Raw genomic sequence first — 23,636 nt, forward strand, 5'->3', positions numbered from 1 at the left:
GCTGATGGTAGCTGTAGCGGTTTTGGGGGATGGGTGCTGAAGGACAGACAGAATGCAGTGAAATGAAAATACCAGTTTTTAATTTGTGTGGAGTTGGAATAAAGGAGCTCTGTAATGCTACAGTTGACTGTATTGGTCACTCCACAGTGAGGGCACCTAAATAATGTATGCTCATTAAGCATTTCTTTCTGAGGAGCAACTATGGCTAAGACCTGAGAAGTATAGTTAGTTAGTTATGTTATTTATTGTGTCATGTAGATCAATTTGTCAGTTGACATAAAGTTCATCTGCAACTATGTTGATAATCGACTAATAATTTTTGCTTGAAAAAGTAGTACTAAATATTCACTAGTTCCAGCTTCTCCTTTATATTTGTTTATCTTTTGTGATGGAATATTTTTGGGCCTTGGACTGTTGATTGGATTAAAAAAGGAATTTTAAAAAATCAGTTTGGAAATTGTGTTTTTGAAACATCTGGATTTTTTCCCTCATTCTCTGACACTGCATAGATCAAACAATTTATTAGTTTCTGGTGATTTATAAGAGATCAAAATATTGTTGCAGTGGTGAAACAAGACAAACATGCAACATATAATATTACATTGCAAACAAAGAACATCTTCTATCTCAAGATTTACACACACACAAAAAAAAAAAATCTGCAACAAAACTGAAGTACTTTATAATCATTCAACTAGAAGAATTCATCAGCAATAAAGGACATTTTACCAAGAATCATAGCCCTTAAATCATGATAAAAAATGAATTAAATACAAAACAGATTTCATCTTGTGTAGCAACTGTGAACATAGAGATCTCTGACTTATGGTTAAATTCTGCTTCACATAAGGCACCTCACTGAGAAAATATGTTCATATTCAAACTTTGTGCAAACATCAACAGACCATTTTCTACTGTATATAAAAAGGAATCTACACTGAGTCACAAAACTAAGTAATTAATTGATAATGCAAAATACAGACTTCACGTCATTAATTCAAGCAAATTATTCCAGTTCTCTACTGAGCAGCAGAATGAGTCTGTTCTGAATTAGATTCATCTTACATTTATTGTATGTGTCATGTTTGAGGTTTCCATCACATATTGCCACTAATGGCCAAAATTGGATTAAACTTGTGCATTCCCAGAAATGATTGAACAGTTCTGTAATTAACTGTTGCAACTTACATGTTCATGAAACCCATAAATGCAAGAAACATAATCAACATAATCATTACCCACAAGACTTATACAGTCACATAAATGTTAATTATTCCAGACCCAGACCTAGTTACATGTATAATGGTCTGCAATAGAAGACATACAGTATGAGGAAGGAAAAAGAAGATTATCAAGATGTTAAGCCATATACTGTAAAGATGAAAGACAAAAGGATGTGAAGGGAAAAGTAAAAAGATTTAAGAATGGGACAAAAAACAGTTGGTTTTCACTTACACTGTCTCGCTGGCTGTCGTCCCCGGACCGGTCATTCTTTTGCATGGTGCGTGCCACCTCTGAAAACAGGCAGGTCTTAGTCACACAGAGTTAATCAGAAAGAGGGCTAGCAGAAAAAAAAAAACAAAACAAGAAAAATCCCAACTAATCCCCAGTCATTCAAGGTTTAAAAAACATTTTTTGTCCTGATTTAAAAGAAAAAAAAAACAAAAACAAAAACAAAACAGAGACAGATTGTACACAGTGTGTGAAGTTTTTGGAATTTGTTGTTGATTATTTTCAAGTAAGATAGCACTATCTTGACAGGCTGAGGTAAGTTTATACAACCTCCCAGGGGTTTTGTGGTTTGAGAGTATGAAAGCTTTGATCTCCTAGACAACCAGGTACCCGTGCATACATGTGTATCTGTGTGCTTGCTAAAAAGGAGCCATGCTGGGATCCACGGGCCTATTAGAATGCATTAGAGTGTAAAAGGTAAAGGTCAGTGAATTATCAGAGTTACACAACCCTGCTCTGTTTATCTGGCCTAATAACCTCAAGCCCACACCTGCCTTTCTCCTCTCTCTTCTTTGACTTTCTCTCTCTCTGTCTCTCTCTCTCACACACACACAAACACACACACACATGCACGCATACACAATTAGACAAGACCAACTGTGCTGAACTGGATGTCCATAATCATTCACAGAGTGCAAATTGTAGTGACACATGCGGAAAATCCTGTTGTACTTCAAAGAAATAAATAATCAAGTTCTGGTGTGGTTCGACTGAAGCATGCAGACAGAACTATTTCTGTTGTCTGATTTACTATTGATTTACTACTGTCATGTCCAAGTTTCTCTTGCTGTTATCAATATACAAGACGTCTCAAGAAAGTTTCAGGAATTCAGGAATCCTTATTTTTCTCTGCTGTTTTATAAAAACTCTCCCTGTCCTCTCTCTCATGTTTTGTGTTGGATGCTTATGTGCAGTCCCTGAGTAATATATTTCCTTTTCAGTTGTCTGTGTTCCACATTTGTGATGCACAGACAAACAATACATTTTTATCAGCCAATCCCATGCAAATCAAAAAATATACTTGCATGTCATTTGCCATCATAAGCCTTCATTTCCATGGTCCACGAGCATAGAAACAACACCACCTCCACTCTGTCCCTATCTACCAGAACTCATCAGCAACACTGGATGTGGGCCTTCTTTGAATGAGAAATCGGCCAAAGAGGTCACACATTATCCCCCATCCTTTACCTCAGGCAGATCACCACTAAACAGATGTGGAGTGACAGGATGGCAAGGTAATTACCACAGACAGAAAGTCAGACAGAGCTAGTCGGACAGTCTCCATCGATTGGGCTCTGAGGAGAGGAGAGGAGAGGAGAGGAGAGGAGAGGAGAGGAGAGGAGAGGAGAGGAGAGGAATGGAGAGGAATGGAGAGGAGAGGAGAGGAGAGGAGAGGAGAGGAGAGGAGAGAAATGGAGAGGAGAGGAGAGGAATGGAGAGGAGAGCAGAGGAGAGAAGAGAAGAGAAGAGGAGAGGAGAGGAGAGAAGAGGAGAGGAGAGGAGAGGAGAGGAGAGGAGAGGAATGGAGAGGAGAGAAGAGAAGAGAAGAGAAGAGGAGAGGAGAGGAATGGAGAGGAGAGAAGAGAAGAGAAGAGGAGAGGAGAGGATAGGAGGAGAAGGATTGGTTATGACATGGTGCACTGGGTTTGCATGATGTTGCCTTTGGGATAAATAAACCAGATTTCATCATGAAAAATATTTCATACTAAAGCACCATGTGCATAACTGCAGAGGCCAGAGCATATGCACTGCATCAAGCATGCACATGCACATATAATATACACACATCATAGAAACTGGTAGAATAAATAATGTCTCTATTCTTAGTTATGATATTTGAGATTTTTTTAAAGCATACTTAGACTATATGTTGTTTCCTCCCTTGTTGCTTCCTCTCTCGTTTATCCAATAGGGAAAATTTACAGCATTTTTTTTCTTTCACACCGATCATATTTGCAGCAGTTCATAGTAGTTTAGTTTTGTTTATTTGAACTGGTGAGAACAGTGCCATTCAGACTGAGGGGTGCACCAAATAATTACAATAAGACAATGTGAACATGGCCCTCTTCTACTGTACATGAATTACAGAGGAGAAAAAAGCTACATGACACAAATCTAAAAGGCTTAATGGTTTAAGGCACACAGAGCAGTTAATCACGCACAGAGAGCACCAGATAACCTCAGGGCAAACCACAGCCTTGACCTACTCCCATATTCAGCAATTTCTGCAAGTGTGAACTGCTGTGAGCCATCATGCTTAACATCTGGTATCATCACTGGTCTGTCTTAACATAGCCATCAAAATCATTTAATATAGCAACAGTGCAAAGCCTTGCTAGCTATGTTGCACTTAACACACACTACACAGGTGCACCTCTATTGTTCTGACACCTGTCAGGAAAATCAAGTCAATTACTTTGAATTAGTCTCAACTGGAGTTATGAGACAGTAAACATATCAGCCGATGCTGCTCTTCTCTGGTCGTATGTAGTGCTCGGTACAGACTGACAATGCTAAGAAAACTGAGTGATACAAACTTTCCTAAACATGGCGGTGCAGTTGACATTTTGTGTCTGTCAGGAACTTTGTGTCTTAGTGCACACCACAGTGTCATTATGAGCTACTTATAAAAATTCATAATGTCATGATTAATTTTGCAAATTATTCTTGGTAGCACTAAGTCTCCTAAAAGGTGTATCCTGGCATGAATTAAACAGAAGCGGCTGTTAAAATGACTGAACTATACTCCCTCTCATTCCATCTCTCCCTGTCCCCTTGGGGTGGGCCTAAAGCCCAAACACGATGATTCTCCAAAATAAAGTGAAGGGTTTTAGCCTTGAAAGCACAAGGCTAATTAAGCAAAAACTGAATCAGCAGGAGACATGGCTCAGATACAAAGAACAGAGAGGGAGAAATAGGCGAATAAACAACATCATGCTCTTCATCTCAGCCAGCCATTATTATTCTCCCTGTTATACATGCTCCTGAAAGCTGCACTAAGAGGATAAAGGTATTTTGAAAATGTTCAATAAAACAGCAGCCAGTGATTGCTCAAGCTTTCTAAGTCTTTGTCATTGCTGTGTTCTGAAGATTGTTCATGTTTGTGCGCATTCTCGGTGACACAAATACATTTTTAGACTGAATAACCCATGACACTTCTCTTTCACTTGCAAGAGCTGCCAGTCAGCGACTGAATCAAACAGGTCATGTCTTTTCTTTTTGTATTCCAGGCAGGAAGCTCTTATTTGTTCATGTGTCTCGATGTGTGTGATGGATCAGTGTGGCGGGGCGTGTGCCTACAGTGCAACCACAGGGGGTTGATTTTGGTCTGAGCTCAAGTATCAGATACGAGAGGCGGCAGGATTAGACCTACACATACCCCACCAGAGGGATCCAGATAGGAAAACTGCCCTCTGCAGCTGCTATTTCTTCCTCTGTCCCTTTGATACATCCTCTGTTGGCCTTTTCAATTAACTTCCTGCCATCTTCAGGAGAGCGATGAGAGTTTATCCTGTGTGATCACATTAGGCGAGTGGGCAAAAATGAGCTGAGCTATGGCTTCTCCTCTCCCCGCAGTAGAAGGTCATGGCTGTCTAATGTTCTCTAAATTTCAGCTGCTGTGTGAAATGTCTCTTTTCTCTTGTTGAGCTCCCATAGCTGCTTATTGAATAATCGCTCAAAAGTATCTCAGCTTTTTATTGTTGCCATTCAATCAGCTGAGATGAGCAGACGCTGTGGCTTTGTTGAAACAGTCACTGTATTCTCTTTGTAAGCAGATCTGCATAGACCATATTAATCAAGCACGTGTTTTGTTCAATGTGTCAAGCCCATATTTTGGAGCAAAGCCACTGGAAGATTATACATCACTGACATTAATATGTAAGCGTAGATGGTAAATAATAAACTGAAGCAATCAGTGAAAAAAATCAGTCAAAGCTGTTGCAAAGCTCCTTCTTCGATTCTTCAGATAAAACAATGTACAACACGGTGTGAGTGTGAGTGAGACTTGATGCTCACTAAAAGCTCCCCATGTACCACCCAATCACTCTCATTTCTCAGCCACTGACTGAAGTGGATTTTTCCACCTCATGGAGTTTTTCACTTATCTGAAGTTGGCAGTGCAAATTATTACCCTGTTAATTTACTAATTATATTGGTTGGTTACTGTTTGCAGCTGTTGAAGATGGGCTGTTGTAGGGAGGTATAAATAATTAGAAAAGACGCCTCACTGCTGAGCAGAAAGCAGAGAGCAGCACTCTGTTCACCCACTGACTGAGCTGAAACATAGCAGTGGCTCCTCCAAGTGGTGCTGAGCTCACTAGACATGATAGTAAAAATAAAAAGATGAGTCTGAACTTTGTTTGATATTGTCTTAATGTGGAGAGACACTACTGTGTCCCAGATCTTCAGTAGCTGCTCCCTTTGTTCGGCCTTGTCCCGTCCTTTACACTGAGGCCTACCATTAACTGCCACAGCAATCCCTCAGTCCATTCATCACATAAATCAGCTCCCATCAAACCACTGGAGGACTGTCACCTCCTGTAATACAATCACACTCACATACACACACACACACTCATGTACTGAAACTCAAAGGCATGCCACAACATACGCATGCACACACATGTCCTTGAAACACAGCTTGCAAATAATAGACGTGTGCTGTCACTTGGCAGCATAGAGTTCTTACTCTATACTTCAAAACTATGCATTCGATCACATGCAGTGCCTGTAGGAGCTGAAAAGTGGCCGTTGTAAAGCTATATATGGCAAAACAGCTCAATTTCCGTTGTATTCATTCCCATAGCACTTTGTTGACAGTGATGAGCCCTTTGTAGCAGCTCGAAACAATTTCACAGCAAGTGGGCCGGGGATGAAAATACAATAACATTTACTTGAAATGTAAATTAGCTCTCACACCTCAAGCTCCTTGAAAATAATTGTCTTATATTTCACCTATTGTTTGGCAGAGCCAAGTATGAGTCACGTATTTTACTGTTTGCTTTTTGTGGTGTGAAATTGGGGTCATCAAATGTGGGAGTATTTTGAAAACAGTTTGATATTCAACTGTGCAGGGACAATGAAGCTCTCTGATTGAAATTACTTCTACTCCAAATTCTTCAGATAATTCATTGGATTACTCAGAACTTGAAGATAGATTACCGTTCTGTAATTTTCACAAAAAATTGAAAAATAAGAAAATTCCTGTTGGGGCTCCTGAAACTCAGTTTTACAACCACTAACATCTTACAGAGCTAAGAGCTGTTCCCAGTAAAAATTTGGAAAAAAATAATTCTTCTGAGATAAAAAAATGAAAAAGAATTTTTAATATAAAGAATGACTGTCAGGAGAGTTCGACTACATATGGGCCTATTGTGCATTCAGTTGAACTCCATCACTCTGCTGAACAATGAGGGAAAAGTGTTGAAGCTGCATCTGGTAGGATTTTATGTAAAAATGTGTCTCAGCATGAGAGGAGCAGAAACTGGGAAAAGCTTTCTATTACCACTAACTGAGATGCCATTTACCCAGGTCGATATTTGGCGAAAATTTTCCTTTTTTCGTTTACTGAAATTTATAAATCAAGTCTTCAATACAAAAAAACTGCTACACCTGCTGTGAACTGTCTGATCTCAGCAAGGACCAACTCGTCCAACTCCTGAGAAAAGATGACCTCTTTGGAGTTAAACTCCTCCCACTAATAGTCAGAATAAAATTTTAAGTTGTTTGGTGCTGTGGCGGTAGTGTACACTGGGTTTATCTGGGCTTTTTTGCTGAAAATAGCTGCCTGCTGTGACCGGAGGCGAGGTTGATGAGAGTGGTGAGAGAAGCAGTGAAGCAGTAACACTGCAGACAGTAAAAAAAAACCAAAAGAGTGAGCTGAAGGACCTGCATCATTTATGGAGGCATTCGATGATATTAAAGATAAGTGAAAGTTTGTAAAATGGTATACTCAACACAAATCAGCGTGACTTTTAATAACACTTACTCAGAGAAAGTGACATTTATGAAGTCATGAATATGATAGTTTAAATGGGAACTCGAGTGATTTAATATTGCGCTTCCATTAAGTTGAGAGACTTGCAATGTGCCAATTTAAAAAATAATGGTTAAAGTGAAGGCAGCAGAGTCTTCAATATTCTTACTGTTAGTTTGTGGGAGGAGAGGTAGGAGAAAACACCAGACCATACATTTCCCACAATTTGACTAGATAACGTCTTTCATCAGACCCTGCCTGCCTGGTGAATGTCTTTCAGACTGAAGCTTTGGAAAGCTCCCTTCAGAGTTACAGAGGTTATTATACAACTGTTTTCACAGGATGAGTAGTATTCCCCATGATGAATAAACTGAACTTAATGTGAAAAATACTGTTGGTGTATAAGATTGATTTAATAAAAGGTTTGTGCTTCATTAATAGTGATAAATTACAAGCAAGAGATACAATTTAAAAGCTTGAAGGAGATGACAACCTGTTGATGTCACAAGCTACAAGACTCTGAGCATATTTTCTCAGGAGTTGGGCGAGTTGGTCCTTGTTGAGATCAGACATTTCAGAAGGTTTTTTGTATTGAAGACACGATTTGTAAATTTCAGTGAATGAAAAAAAAGAAAATTTTCACCAGATATTAACCTTAGTAAATGGCATCTCAGTTAGTGGTCATAGAAAGCTTTTCCCAGTTTTAGCTTATTTCATGCTGAGACATGGAACCCTGTTAATTAATTATTAAGAATAAACATTTTTATGTTACTGCGGTGTCTTTTACGAGTCACTTTAAAGCTTTTTGGAGGAAAGATACTGTTGTTAGTGGCCTTTAAAACTCTATTCTATGCTACTTCTTTCTTCTTACTGCTGACTGAAAATTAAGGAAGCCTATGTGTTGGCAACTGTGTATAGCTCACTGTGGACTGGTTAAAAGTGAAAAGCCTGCAGTGAATTATTACATTATATCACAGTCAGTAGCAGCTATATCCCAAACTGGTATGTTGTGCACAAACACTAGAAATGCAGATGAACATTCAGTAACAGCAATCACGTTATAAAAAATGTAAGTCCCGCTACATTTGAAGGACTCTCAGAGTTACATTTAAAGCATACTGTAAACACATGAACACAGCGTGCTGCTCCTCTTTGAACTGCCAGCAGGGGTTCCCAGAGAGCTATAGTTGTCTGTGTCTCACACTGAGTCTTTACTCCTGTCATCTTTTCTGTCTTCCGCTGTGATAAAAAGAAAAAAAAAACATGCTACAGAATAAGATACTGTATTTAAAAAAATCCACAGTACCTATCTATATTTACATTATACAATGTTTACAATAATGCACTATACTCTATATCCACCAGTTAGGCTTATAGTTGTGCTGGTATAAAATCACACAATTTTATTCATTTCTGGTGTGTTTCTCTTTTTATTCTGAAATGTGATGAGAGCCTCTTTTTCCCGTCCCTTTTGAAGACACACAAGGCATTGTCTACCATCCTATTTCTCTTATAAACATGGCCTGCTACAGCCTAATGACATCACTGACCCAAGGCAGTAGTGGGCCCTGCAGAGCTGGGGATGAGTCACTCTTATCCATACAGCCCAGCAAAAAACAGCAGGCACACAATGGTGAGCTGAATCTCAGGCTGCATCCCTCTCATCAGATGTGATTCAGTATGGGCATTGATGATTGACTGAACACTGCAAAGCTGCTTAATGTCAAGGTCACGAACCCAGTCCTAGTGATTTCTTCTCGTCTAATGACCAGGCTAGTTAGAAAATGACTGGCAATTAATGCTGGGTGCCTCCCCACCCTTTTTCCATATGTTTGCATGGGTTCCGGTAAATATAGTCAGCAAACCAAACATAGGCGATTAGCTTATTTAACAAAACTGTAAATCAAACTTCAACTTAAGTTACTGAACCAGAGTTTAATGACTGCTGTGCAATCTCATTATACAATAAACCAGACTAAAGTGTGATTTACTTTTAAATGTATTGTTGCTTATTGTGAAGCTCACAGTAGACAGTCCTACTACCAGAGTTTTGTTACACAAACACACATAGAAGAAAGGAAAACCTTGAAGCAGTGTCCAAACACATTAGAACATTGTCACCCAGGGCCAAGCATGATTTTTCCCTTGGCACAATAGCTTCAACTCCTGTAAATGTGTCTGCTCTGTCAGTGTTACACCTTTTCTCTCCCATGATATTTTAACAGGCTGAATTTATTCCATGTGAATGCACGCACAGTATGAGTGTCCAGATTTTTAAAAAAATGTTAAATATGTACCTTAGATACAGAATATACAATATACTTAACTATCTATCTGACTATGTAACTTCTGTAACTGTCTAAAATCATATTTCTACAGTCATTTTGTTGCTTCAGTCTTTCCACCATGACTGTTTTGGTCTAACATTAGTTGCTAGTGGAAACCACAACTGCCACAGTTTTAACTTACATTGTTACACCCAACATTTTGTCAGATTTGTGATTTTACAATCAATAGTGCTAAACAAACTAGCCAGTCTGAGGTTAATGTATTGTTAAAATTATATTCTAATTATAACTGTTAATTTATTATTGAGCTAACTGTTACATGTTATTGTCTTTTCCTTTCAACTAGCCTTGTGGACTCTAAATACAACTTGAAATTCAATAAATACATGACAGTCACTTATCCCAGTAAAGCCAAGTTACTTCAGCCTTTTAGGTGTCAGCTTGCTCGCCGTCTTACCTGGAGTTTGAGGAAGGGTTTTGTCAGTTTCATCGTAATGACTTACAGCAGACTGGTCTGAAATATGTTACATTGGAGTGGATGGTAGGCGGTCGGCCTCCATCAAAAGAAGAGAAACGCCTCCCGCTAACACCAAAGTTTTTTCTTTAGCTACATTCTTAGCTGGCTTGCTAATGTCAGACTGAAGCCGACATTCAAGGATGGGACTAGCTGGTTTCTTTCAGAGGTGGAAGATTCAGAGGTGAAAGTCCGATCTACCAGTTGTCACCAAGCCAGAACTAAAAAAAAAACAACAAAAAAAACAAAACAAAAAAAAACAAAACAAAAAAACAAAACATTGATGACAAATGTTGGTAGCAATATTAATCTCAATATGGACGTTTCTTCCTGTAGTTTCTGCACTCTGAGCTAACAGGGAGTTTTCCATCTTGGAATACTGAACCTTTTCCACCATTTACTTTATGGTTTATTTGTCCACCATCTCACCAAACCTATCTGTTTCCATGTTAAAAACTAAATATGACATTTAAGCATGTAGGCTTTGGAGTTGTTATATATGCAGATTTTTCGCTGGTGATCATTTTTCCTGATGGTTTCCGTCTGGCATGAAGGACATGTGGTGCCCACAAAAGATGGAGTGTGTAGGGAATATGTTTAACAGCCAGCGTGTACTTCTGTATGTAGTTTTCTTGCTAATAATCTGGTTTTGTGGTATTTCATCTTTTTCTGATCAGTGTTCATACATTTGCTGCTGCAATAGGTCTAAAGTTCTCACAGTTTCACAACTGCTCCCACTGAGGACTTGGAGGACCACCTTTATTTGAGCTGTGTTCAGCTTGCTGTTATGTATCTACCTGCATAGTGAAGGCAGAATAGTGTCTTAGTGTATCAACAATGTAACAATACTGCGTTTACAGCCTTCTCAGCAGCCTGAGAAACATCCACCTTCCTATATGGAAAACTAAACCTCAGCTCCATAATCTTTTGCGTTAGACTTGAGATCATATAAAAATCACTTACAAACTTCACTCCTCAGAATTGTATTTTAGCATGAATGCAAAAACAGCCAGTTAAAGTAAGCTGAGCTGTCCTGAAACATTTGGTGCACAGAAAAGATGGCATGTGTAGGGAATATTTTTGCCAGTGGAGGAGCTCCCTCTTCTGGGCAGGTTAGTGAACATTACACTGGGTTAAGGAGAGCAAAGCAGACAACCCAAACAGATGAGGAAGAGATTGCCACAATCTGCTCTAAGGTGATTTGTCATTTCTGCTTTCTTGTCATGTCATGTAAAAAAGGCCCACCCCCTGAGGCTTAATTCGGCCTTGGATTATATGAGGAGAGCCAGAAAGCTGATTACATATCTGTAATCTTATTTTTATAAAAACATTTCCAGTGGCAGAAATACAAGGAGGGCAGGGCTGATTTCTCCACTGAACCCCTTTGCTGAGCAGATTTGCCAGTCTGAAGATGCACCAAACCACAGGGAAATGGTGGAATCTTGTCTACATAATAACAGACAACCATTAAACCAAATATTTTCCTGCAGATATGCTTACCCAACTTGTTCATCCAGAAAAAAAATCCTATTAATTAGGGCTAAGCAAGATAGTCAGTCGTCTTGATGATTCAGAGCTAAAATAAAATAGCAGAACAGATTTACAACAAACTCTTGATGCCCCTTGGTTATTCAAACTGTGGAATTGGTGCATAATAATTTAAAGACAACTATTATTTCACTCTAGGTTTTGTCAGCAAGTCAGTGGTGTATTGCACTAGACTTCACAAAAGCTCATTTCAGTAGAAACTCTGCTAACTCTATGACAGCAGACTCTGTATGTAGCAAAGCATACAGTTCACATATGCATTCAGTAAAATAATACATCTAATGTATAGATTAAATTATATACGGTACAACTCACTGTTCAATGCCCTGTAACTGTAAAACTTGAACATTTGTGTGAGCGATTTATGAGATGGAGCAGAGCGCACCCATCTTCATGCTACAGATCAAACATGTTGTGAGATATGAGATTAATTTAGGTCTGCCTGAGGCTGTGAGCTAACTTCCTTAGATGGTTACATGGAATTAGACCTTTAGACTCCACTTCACAATACTCTTCCTCCCTCTGTGGTGAGAGACACAGTGAGTGGGAGTGAGAATGTGAAACAGAGGGTGACGTTTTAGTAGAGAAGGCATTTATCAAGTTTGAACCAGGAAAAAATAAAACTAGGAAAGAGGGCAAACAGCCAAAAAACAATGTGTCTTTTGACAGAATTACTTTTTATTTCAAGGGAACATTTTATGTATCTATGTGCAGTCCATGTCATATCCGAAAACGGATGATACCAGATAAAAGGGGTTATGTAGAGGATAAGGGGCATGAGATGATACACGCAGATATGAGTAACTGATGAGGAACTATTACTGGGGCTGTATTATTGCACTGTAACAAGATTATGGTGTGATTCTCATCTCATCTTCAATCTAAAGAAACAAGCTTGTACAAAAGATTTTAACCGTAAATGGTAAATTTACTGTGCTATTTTGGTCAATCGATCTCATGTCACAGATTTATTTATTTACAAAGATATTTGGTGTATATAGGCTTTGATCCCATCACTTACACACCACACAGCACAGATTAGAGAGTGACAATGATAAATATTTCCTCAAACCCACCCACATTACATACAGAGGTGGACAGATGTGGACTGCACTGACCACCATGTAGTCTTTCCCCAGAGAAGCGCTCCCTAATACTGCAGAGAATAAAGTATCAAATGAGATGAGTGACATTTCTCACTGAAACACTTCACTAATACAGTATATAATTCTTAACATATGTTGACCACTAACACATACACGTATTAAATTTGGCAGTCTAGCAGCATCATAAACCAAAAAGCTCAGCAGATTAGATGTTATGATGCCATGAAAAATAAAGCAAGCTGTCACACCACCTTGTTGCCTTTAAGTGAAAACATTTGTCTAATGATCAGAGGAATATAAGGTGTGTGAATTATGTGTGAAAGCAACGTTGTGTAACAAAACCAATGTTGTGCTTCCTATGAAGCCAATGTTAGAGTAAAGTAATAATGTGAATGGGCTGGAGTAAATGTACAATATTACCGTAATTGCTGATCCAAGCCTGCAGTGAGTCAACAGGAAACCCCCCCAAACAAGGCAGCAGCTACAGGAGAATTGTGTTCCAAAATCAAATTAACACTGATAATGCTGCATGTTTTTTGTTGTTGTTTTTTTACCCATGGGCACATCAATAACAAATTTCCATTTCCTTGCGATGGACAACCAAGGTTTTCTGAATCTCAGTACTCACATGAGCAACATGAGTAATTAAATTGTATAAGTAACAGCATAAAAGCATCTTAACACAGGACAAAAAGACAGATAAGCTTAGCCAAAAAGCTCAGCCAACACTGAAATAATTAATGATAAAGTGCTGAAGGCACTTTCTAAGAGTATTTCCATAGCTATAATGAAAAGCAGGCTACACTGCCTCCGCAGAAAGCAGGTATATCAAACAAACGGAAGGGGGATGCTGACATCCCATCTTGTCCCTTTCAAAGACAGAAGGATTTCCATTCATTATGGCTGTGATCACTTTTGCCTACTGACATGGGCTGACAACATGTTATATTAGCTCGTTCAATTTAAGCGTACCTCACTCTTAATTCAGGAGAAACAGAACTCAAGGCAGCAACAATGGAAAGCCCAACAAAAACATGATTCTCCTTCAGAAAATGTTCTGCAACAGGAACTGAACTGTTGTCAAGTCAGTTTGGCAGAGTAACAGAGTGGGCACATTTAATTTAAACAGACCATCCTATTGAAAAAGGTGCACTGGACATGTGTTTCAGAGAGCAGGGTGTTTAACATGAGTGTGGTGGGGCAAGCACAGGCTGCCTGGTCTAATGGTAGCTAGCTGGCTTCACTCCATTTACAGTGTCCTGAACTAGACAGGGACACGCATCAAGGCCATGACCTAATAAACAATATAGGTCACCTGACCAAATGTCCTTGTTTTAATAAAGCCAAGCCAACTGGCAAGCCGTCCCTGCTGGCATATATGAAGTAGATGTCATTCACTCAACACAAAATATCAAGAGTAAGCTAAAGCAAGTCCTTTTTGGCGCTGTTGAAAGGGGAAAAAAAGTCAAATAATCCATGTGCCACCTCTGATGTTTATTTATCCCTTTCTTGCACAAACACTAGCTGTCAAAGGCACTTAGACTCTAATTAGTCTGTGGTGTGTGTCCACTCCAAGCAATGCAATCAGTTCTAAGTGAGAGGCCAGTTGATGTTACAGTGCAACTCTATCCAGTTGTTTGACTCGCTGTGGTGGGACTGGATGCTGAATGCATTTATTTCATTGGGCTGCTCATCTCCCAAACTGTTTTAAGTGCTGTTCTTTTTTCACTATTGTATGTTACACCGTCCTGTTCTGGTAGTCCTATGGAGTCATTGTGGACAGTCACATGGTGTGTGTGTGTATGTGTTTGTTTGTGTGTGTGTTTGTGTGTGTGTGTGTGTGTGTGCATGACTGCAAGAGCATAAATGAAAGAAAAACAATAAAAAAAAGGAGTTGGGTTTCAAGCTCTTTGTCTACATCTTCTGTTTTTAAGAGCAACATTACTGTGACCCAGTCTAAACATAGAAAATGTCAACAGTTGTTTATGGAAAGTTTTCTGCGGTACAGGAAAACAAAGTATTTAATATTTGTTAAACAAAGCACCAGGATGTGCCGTGCGAGAGATGACCAAAAGATGACCAGCGCATACCATCTCTCTCTTGAGATATTATTAAACCCCCCCGACCCACCCATCTGCTCCACAATTCAAACCAGGGAAGATCCCAAAGCAATAGTTGAGCATCTGTAAAAGTAGTGTAAGCTGTTACTCTTAATTTAAACAAAAAAGCTAACAAAGACAATTACAGGACTTCCAGTGAGCAAGGGGAAAGGGAAGTACAAGTGAACTCCAGGTTCCAGCTGTTTCTCTCTTCGTCTCTTGCCTCATGTCCTTTGGAGGTCATTCTTCCTGCCTCATGTAAGTCAAAGTCATCACACACAGATGCTGCTGCAGAGGCACAGATTCTCTCAAGTATCAGTACCGTCATCTGTTTCGTCAGGCCCAGCTTATGTTTGTGTGCATGACATCAATTAGGCTATATCTGCCCTACCACTGACCATAACAGTGTGGCTTAATAGTAAGACATTGTGTTGTGGTTCTCCTGATACCATCCAGCTGTGCTGTGTCACTGTTTATAGGGCTCCACTGCAGAGAGAGAGCAGGAGACGGAGGGGGGGGGGTTCTTGTATCTTTTCCTCTATGCTACTTTGGACATATCTGTGTAACTCATTATGTGTCATGGGATGGTCTCAAGGCATGCCTGTGGTACTACCTTTTAAGGTTTTGCAAAGGCAAAAGACTCCATCAAAGGTTCAAAAGTCGCACTTGTCCTCAAATTATATATCAAACAGCACATTCGTCACTGGATTCATGACAATATTGCCAAACATCTGGAGACAGGGAATATCTTTTGCCTATGCAAACTATTCCTGATTCCAAAAACCTGTTTCCTTCCACTTTGAAATTAAAAACAGATGTAAAACTAATTGGTGAAAATACCTTTTGAGGATCTCTTTGAAAGGATAAGAAGAGACCAGCACTTGACTTTTACAGTCAATCAATCAGCGCAGTAAATGTTACTGAAGTTGGATAGAACAGCAAAGTCCCAGAATGACCTCCAAAAGCCCTGAGTACACAGAGACTTTCCTGCTCATTGTTATGGGAACAGATTTTGCAATAAAAGGATACTTAAATGCCTTTGCCATTGCTTAAATGTGTTTGTGTGTCTGTGTGCATGTATGTATATTGCAGTGCCTCTGCATGAGAGCTTTAGAGGACCTCTGCATACTCTCCCTTGCCAGAAGAACTGAGGAAAACAAACACTGCCTTTATTACAGTAATGAATATGCTTTGGGAAGCAAATTATATAATTTTCCATTAACTCCCACTCATAAAATGCCAAGAATGGCCCAGGGAAACCTGTGACATTTGACTTTGTTGGCACCAAACACAGAAGTTCTCTGCCATTGCCTGACCCCTGACCCTTCACTTCTGGATACTCATAACAGCATCACTCACTCAAACACATCACCTACTATATCAACCATAGCTGCTCCTGCTAACTGAGCCATTTGAATACAACAAAGTCTGATAAACACTTGACCTGACGTTGTCACTTTACGTTTAGGTTTTGCACATCACTGAGGCCAGTCGAAGATTTGTGCACATAGTGTACATGCAGCCACACACATACAGCTGCAGAGATCCTTCTTCAAATGACTGATACTAAGACATCAGCAGCAGTGCAGATGCTTTTTGTCCAGCACACACATAGAGTACACTGAGCCAAGCTCATTACTCGCCGCTCCCATTGACTCACACTGGCAAGCAGCAACACTCATTCAGAAAAAAAGACCTAGGGCAAGATAACAGCAAGAATACAAGCAATGTGTGCTCCATAATAATTTTCTCTGATGCTGTGTGATTTTAAAGCAGTCATTGTCAGGTCAGTGCAGCCATCCTTTACTACTACTCTAACTTCTCTGCAGAGTAGATGCTTCATCACAGAACTAGAAGTGAGGAGGAGAGCGCAGGGACCCCTGTCATATAGGTCAAATTCTCAGCTTGTGGTAACAGCCTCTATCTCAGCGCTCAGGTGATGTACAGGTGAAACAATGAGCTTAGTGTGCCCCTCTCATCTCACTGATTCATCCACATGGAGGTGGAGTGTGCAGCTGGTTGGCAGTCTCACTGTATATATTTGCATAGTAGAGGTCAGGTACAACACAAGGCTCCCTGTGTTATACACTGCAATAAAGGAGCTCTGAGACAAGCAGGCTGACAGACAGGTAGGTATTAGAGACTGCAGGCTATTTCCCCTTGTCTGAACCAACAAAAGACAGGAGAAAGCACTACTTTTAACATTTTACATTCGGATGGCTTCAAACTAAGTAAAAAAAAAGAAGAGCTATCATGGCAAGCTGGTTTTTATGAAACAAACCTCATAACAATACCATATAAATCAAGGTCTCCACCTACCAGGGGGGCTGTAATATGACAAATAAACAGATCCATATGTTTGTTAGCTAGTCAGCTGGCTCAACATTAAATCCTCCTGGGTCTCATTTGTGTGTAATAATATGATGTAACTTTTTAAATTCATTCTCCCTGTGTTCATACATGTGAGCACACATCATAACAAGACCAAGCTCCTTTCCTTGTATGCATTGCAACATTTGCAAAGTCATTTCATAACCAGCTGCTTTGATTAATTTGATAAGTGCGTCTATGGAAATCAGGGGAGTTGTTCTTTAACTGAGCAGAAGAGGTGATAATCCTCTTAAAGAGAACTGAGGAGAGTCACTAAATATTGTTAAACTGCCATGTGTGGAAAAAGAAAAACTCTGACACATGAAAAGGCTTTTCACTCACTCACATCCACACGTACAGTACATCCTAACAAAAACAAACACACTAACAGAGACACGGTGCACCTTCTGTCTACTTCTATTGTCCCTCTCTGTTTATCTCTGTTTTCCTTTCAATCCTCCCCTTGTTGAGGCTGTTGCTGTTATAATATGGAAGTAAAAAAAGGTATTAGGGTATACCGTAATTTATCTCTGTTTACACTGGAATCAAAAAGATCTAATACAAACAATGACTGTGTCATTTCTTGTTCCCTTTTATGCGTGACTGCAGCACAATTTGGAGCAGGCCTATTTATAGCCGACTACCGCCACTGCCACCATCACCCTGCAGCCTGAAAGTCACACCAGGAGATTTTGGGAGGGGAGTCCTTGAGCTCCTCTGTCAGTGCGAAGCATTGCAGTGACAAGTTTGCTGATGAGGTTGGTCACTGTAAAGTCGCACTGCAACGTTCTCCCCCTAAAGCACAAGGTTGGTTTCTATGCATCCCTTAAAGACACAGAATGTAAGTATATACTCTCAGTAGTCCAGTGCATGAACACATCAAGTGCATGCATGCTCATGCATGTACACATATACACAAGAACTCATGCACATACTGTATACACACACTTGCACATGCACACCCACAACTTCCAATTTCTGACTAAAAACATGGAGAAGAGTTGGTGATGTGTATCTGTGTATATTTACTATATTTGCTGTCACACTGTATAAAATATTGTGCTACTTACAATAATTGATGTGTCACTTTTGTAACAACAGTAACCCCACAGAAAGAACACCTACTGTACTACTGGTACAGTTATCAATGTACAGTAACAGGGAGAAAAATGATAATATTAAAACTTACTTTATATCCTTTCGAGAAAGTTCCAGAAAGAGTTTATTTATCCACTCCTGGTCACTGTGCAGTGTGTTCTGTCTGTTCTGTGAGATTCCCAATCAGAGAAACCACAACAAACAAAAGTATCTGGTGTACATCTCTAACACAGCAAGTCCCACTCCGCTGCTTACTGATGCTCTCTGGAATAAGGAGGGAACTCTGCTCACAGCTCCTAGGCTCAGAGCCAATCATGTCAGAGTGGTTCCTGCCTCTCAGCCAATCACGTGCTCCAGCTAACCCCCCCCCCCCCCCCCCCCCCCCCTGTCCGTCCAGCTGAAAGTTCCCACAATTGTAGGCAAACTGTAGAGGACAGGAGAGGAGAGGGGTTTATTAAAGGCAGTGCAAGGGAGAGGAGTGCGACAAAGTGGGAAGAATGGCTGTAGTAGTGACTGTATGAGGGTTTTATAATATAGCAGTTGTGCAGACATTTCCATTTGTAAAGAGAAAGAGTAAAGTATAAACAAACAGAGAAGGATGACAAAACTCTGGAAATTGTTGTGTAATCTGTTCATGGTTGCGAAATATTCCTTAACCAGGTTATACAGCTGAGACATCTTTACTCCACTACTATTTATTGTATGAGATTCTACCACAAGTATTTTTTTGGTTTGCTATGGTTTAAAATTGTGCTTTCACTTCTTTCTTTGAGCTGGCAGTGCTGATACGTCTAGACTGACCCTGCTTTACAATTGCCTAACAGTGTTTTTAAAGGAATAGTTCAACATTTTAAGAAGTACGCTCACTGCCTTTCTTGTGAAGATATAGATAAGAAGATTGATATTGCTCTCATATCTGCTCATTAAATTTAAAGCTGCAGCCAGGAGCCTACATTACATGAGAGACAGCAGGACATTCCTCTTGGAGATGAAAAAAAAAAAAAAAACAGAGATGAACTGAAAATGAGTTCCTTGTCCAACTTTCTAGGATCTTTTCATGAGAAATTAACTCAGATATAAAACTGTGACACAAATCGAAATAAAGACTGAATCTGGTTTGACATATTTTACAAAGTATCACACTTACACATGCACTTGCAGCTCCCAGATATGATGTGACTCCTGCTTCGGCAACCATGGGGAATACAGCTTATCCTGAGAGAAATTAATTGCAAATGGTTTTTGTAGGAAACTACACACTGACAAGACAGACATGGCTTGTGTTGCAGAGCCAATGAATGTCTGCTGTGCCTGTATAGTGCTGAAACAGTCATATTTATTTAGGCTCCATAGCTATCAGTGACACTGACGCACATATACATACATACTCAAACACCTTTGTTTTTTCCCTAGAGGGACTGGAGCCATGGTGTTTGGTCAAGAGAGATTCTCACCTCAGTAAAGAGGTGGATTTAGTCAGGCAGGACTTTTAGCTGCTGCCTAGTTATCTAGAACGGATAAGGATAAGGATCTAAGATAAAAACAATTATGCGCAAAGCTTTGGCTTTGTATTTTATTTGGATGATAATGATGATGACATGATGATGTATATACGTCAGAGTAAAGTGCGCTCTTTCAAGAGTGGAATCGCCAGACTTAAATAATATTCCATTAGAAAAACAAAGCAGCACCTCACCAATTTCACCTCTGACAATGTACTGTAGAAAAAAAATCTTAAAGGAACAGTTGCCAATTCACCTTTTCTGCAGAGACTTAGATTAGAAGATTGACATGACTAGCCAATCCTGTCTCCTTTAAATTACGTTCATATACCATTGAGTGAAGCACTATATTTATTATCGGCAGCAGAGTTGCCAAAGTGGTTGGGGTGGATTTTGGGTGTACAAAACACACAACCACTACACCAGAGGCCAGGGTTTGCATCCACAGGTTAGGTTAGGGGACTATAATCATCACCCTGAGAGACATAAATTTTGTACTGGCACAGGTTATAGTCTGATCTCCAAACAGACAAGTGTTTTAGCTTGGTATCAGATATAATGTCCATACTAACAATGCATGAAAATGCTTATGACATGGCCATTCACAAACACTGAGCATGCACGTGCTGGCGTAAACAGGAAGCAGATTGTCTTCTCTAAAGTTTGTCAGTAGAAAATACTGTGAAAATACTGTGAATGAGGAACCCCAAAGACGCCTGTAATTCATCATCCATGTTGCATTTGCCACAGATAGACGTGACTGACATGACCCAAAAGTCTCAGTCTTTGCTTGCTACCACCCTGGAGTTTTCAAACTAAAAGAGGGCAGCATTTAAAAAAGTCTCAATTTTAGGAGCTCAAAAAAAAGGTAAAAAAGTGTTGATGCCAGGTGAAAATGTATCAAAAGTGATGTGTTTTATATAATGTATTAGGTTAGGGAAAGATTGTGGTTTTGGTTAAATGTAAATAAACACATTGTATCTCTAGTCACTGTGAAGTTGTCCTGTATTAAACCAGACTATGATCATTCCCTTACATTAACCAAGTGCTCTGAGTGCCTAAACATGACCATAAAAAAAGATAAATAAAGCTGCAGTCACTACAAGTGGATATTCTACTGCAAGATCAGATATTTTGAATGCATTGTATGTAAACATTTTACTGATGTGTTCAGTATCAATGTATTTGCAACTTGCCACTTGCGTTACAGTTTGTACAAAATGTATTTGCTGTTGCAAATCTGTTGCACTTAAACATAATTTCTAGAAGATAGAGTTGTACTAGAAAGAGATGCTTGGTGAATGATGATGTATGTAATGGGGTATATTGAAAAGATGATGACCACACTTGGTTAAAACATCAGTAATACAATCACTGGAGATTAGTGTGTGGTCATCTCCTCTTCAAGACCAAAACCACTTTCATATATGTCTGTTAAATATAAAGCTACGGGCCGCAGCCAGTTAGCTGCAATCTTCATAGCCATCTTCTCATCAAACTCTTCAGAAGTTAGCAAATATGTACATGAATGTGGTTGAAACATTGTGGATAGTGATGAGCTAACCTTAAGTAAAGACATTATTACATATATATATATATATATAACAGTTACATAATAACTTCTGCTGGCCTAGAGGAGCTAGTCTTTTGGTGATTTCATAGTGATGTCATCAGGGTTATCTCAGCTCGGTCTTTAAGTTTATAACAGATAGCCTCCTGTGTTACAAACAGGGGGCATAAAGATTGAAAGATGTGGACTTCCATCAAGTATGAACTGTCTAATGAAAAGATACTAGTGTATTATTGCATTATAGGAAATGTATGATCATGCATGGGACTAAAAGTTGGTATATCGCTGCATCTATTGCATTACTTTTCACAACAACTCTCACAACTACATGGAATTGCAGTATTCAATTGTTGGAACTCCCCTTAAATTGAATAGGACTGCAGGTCAAAGTAAGTTCACCCCAGTCACATATGGATCTCCTCATGTAATAAGGACTTGAAGGTTATAGCACGTGTGGATTTAAAGATCTGATCACATAGCTGCAATAAGACCCATGAACAGCTTGAAGGGTAACACAGAGTGCAACGCACCTATGCAACAACACTATGTATGGCAAACATCAGGAATAATCAAATCAAATCGAATCAAAGTGTGTACCTTATACAAGGCCCCTCTGGACAACTGTTACCAATTCTGCCTCCCATCCTTTCTTACAAGTCTGGAACATGTTCAGCTCAGGGCTCTCATCCAGACAAATGGCTGAAAACATGATATTACTCAGATGGTATTTTTGTATTGCTGATTCCTGTGGCTGTGCATTTTCCAACACTCCGTCCATGTTCAGACTGTAAAAACTAAAAGAGAGTCCATCAAACCTCACAAAACACTCAGAGAAATGAGGCTATGGGAAATTGCATCCAGTAAATGTAACTGTGCTGTTAATTCTTTTGAGCATTTCTGAGAATACATTTTGAGGTTATGTTCTCATTGCTCCCCAAGTGAAGAGACTCCTGCATATAAATACACACTGAAGGTAATGTACCTTCTCCCTCTTTCAAATATTGACTTGGATAAACGGCTGTAGCAGCCAGCCATTTTTCACAGAGTGGGTAATAGTGATCATTCCTGAATCTGACTACCTTCAGCCTGTCTAATCCATCTCTGGAACAAGGTAGAAGTAGCCTTGTTTTTTTTTTAATTTTGGAGGAATCATCTTTCTGAGCTTATTTTGAGTCACAGGTTTAATTTATCATTCAAGGCCCCGTGTTGGTTTAAGGTGAAGCTCTCCATTAAACCTAAATGGTAAATTGAGGTTTTTGTAACACGAAAACAAGCAAGCAAGAAGCAAGACAGGCAGACAGGGATACAAGCAGCGGAGTAGGCAGGCCCTCAGGGAACAGCCAGGCAAACAGTCAGGCAGGCTGGGATTCAGCAAAGCAAACAGAGTGCTACAGTACAAGGCTGCCTGGCCCCAAGGCTTGTCAAACTCACAGGAGTGGAAGGGTTATGCTAATACTATGCAAAGGTTGTACGCTTTGTTCCTCTTTCGTACTGTTGCATCAAAACATCATACACTGGGTAAACAGCAGGAAAATGAATATAAATTTACATCTGTAATTTGTCAGCGCAATGGGAAATAGTTTAGCCTTTAATCCGTGAACCCTGAAGGATGTAAGACTGAAAATTCCTTGAACACATGTAAAAATCTGCAAATGGGCTACATAAATAGCTTTTCTCTGCTGCCTGTCCTTAAGCAGACATGACAGCTTACAGCTACAGAGGCAGCAGCTGACACACACATACAGCAGACTAGACTCATTTTACCGAGGCCTTATTGGAAGACAAGACGGTGATCAATAAGTCAGTTTTGGGACAAATGATATACCGCTGTGGGGTAGATAAGTACCTGGGAAACATCTCTCGGTCCAAAACGCACCAGATTTGTTCCACTGCTGTGCTGCTGCAAAAGCTGTTGACAGCAACCATCACAGAAGGGGAGGGAGAGGCTCCTCATGGTGTAAGGTGTGGTGACTCAGTGCTGTGTAAAGTTTTGCCCAAAGGGACAAACACACAGTTGAAATCATGCTTTCACAGATGTAAAGGCACAGG

The 23,636-nt window shown here is 39.7% G+C and overlaps 1 protein-coding gene across 2 annotated transcripts in view; it reads right to left on the reverse strand.

The window, feature by feature from the left end:
• pde4d (phosphodiesterase 4D, cAMP-specific) overlaps positions 1 to 23,636 on the reverse strand; it is a 184,673-nt gene that overhangs the window by 159,273 nt on the left and 1,764 nt on the right. The window contains exons 1-2 of one of the 2 annotated variants that reach the window (XM_071483197.1): positions 18,607 to 18,786; positions 1,456 to 1,514 (exon numbers count right to left, since the gene is read on the reverse strand). In XM_071483197.1, the coding sequence (XP_071339298.1) occupies positions 1,456 to 1,500 (45 nt within the window). In that variant the 5' untranslated portion in view covers positions 1,501 to 1,514; positions 18,607 to 18,786. Of the gene's footprint in view, positions 1 to 1,455; positions 1,515 to 18,606; positions 18,787 to 23,636 lie in introns of those variants that run through there. The other variant, XM_071483195.1, reaches the window with a different exon arrangement.

Source organism: Trachinotus anak, unplaced genomic scaffold (assembly GCF_046630095.1).
Source record: "Trachinotus anak isolate AG129_WGS33_773 ecotype Australia unplaced genomic scaffold, CSIRO_AGI_Tana_v1 ptg000008l, whole genome shotgun sequence".
In the NCBI taxonomy this organism is placed as follows: Eukaryota; Metazoa; Chordata; class Actinopteri; order Carangiformes; family Carangidae; genus Trachinotus; species Trachinotus anak.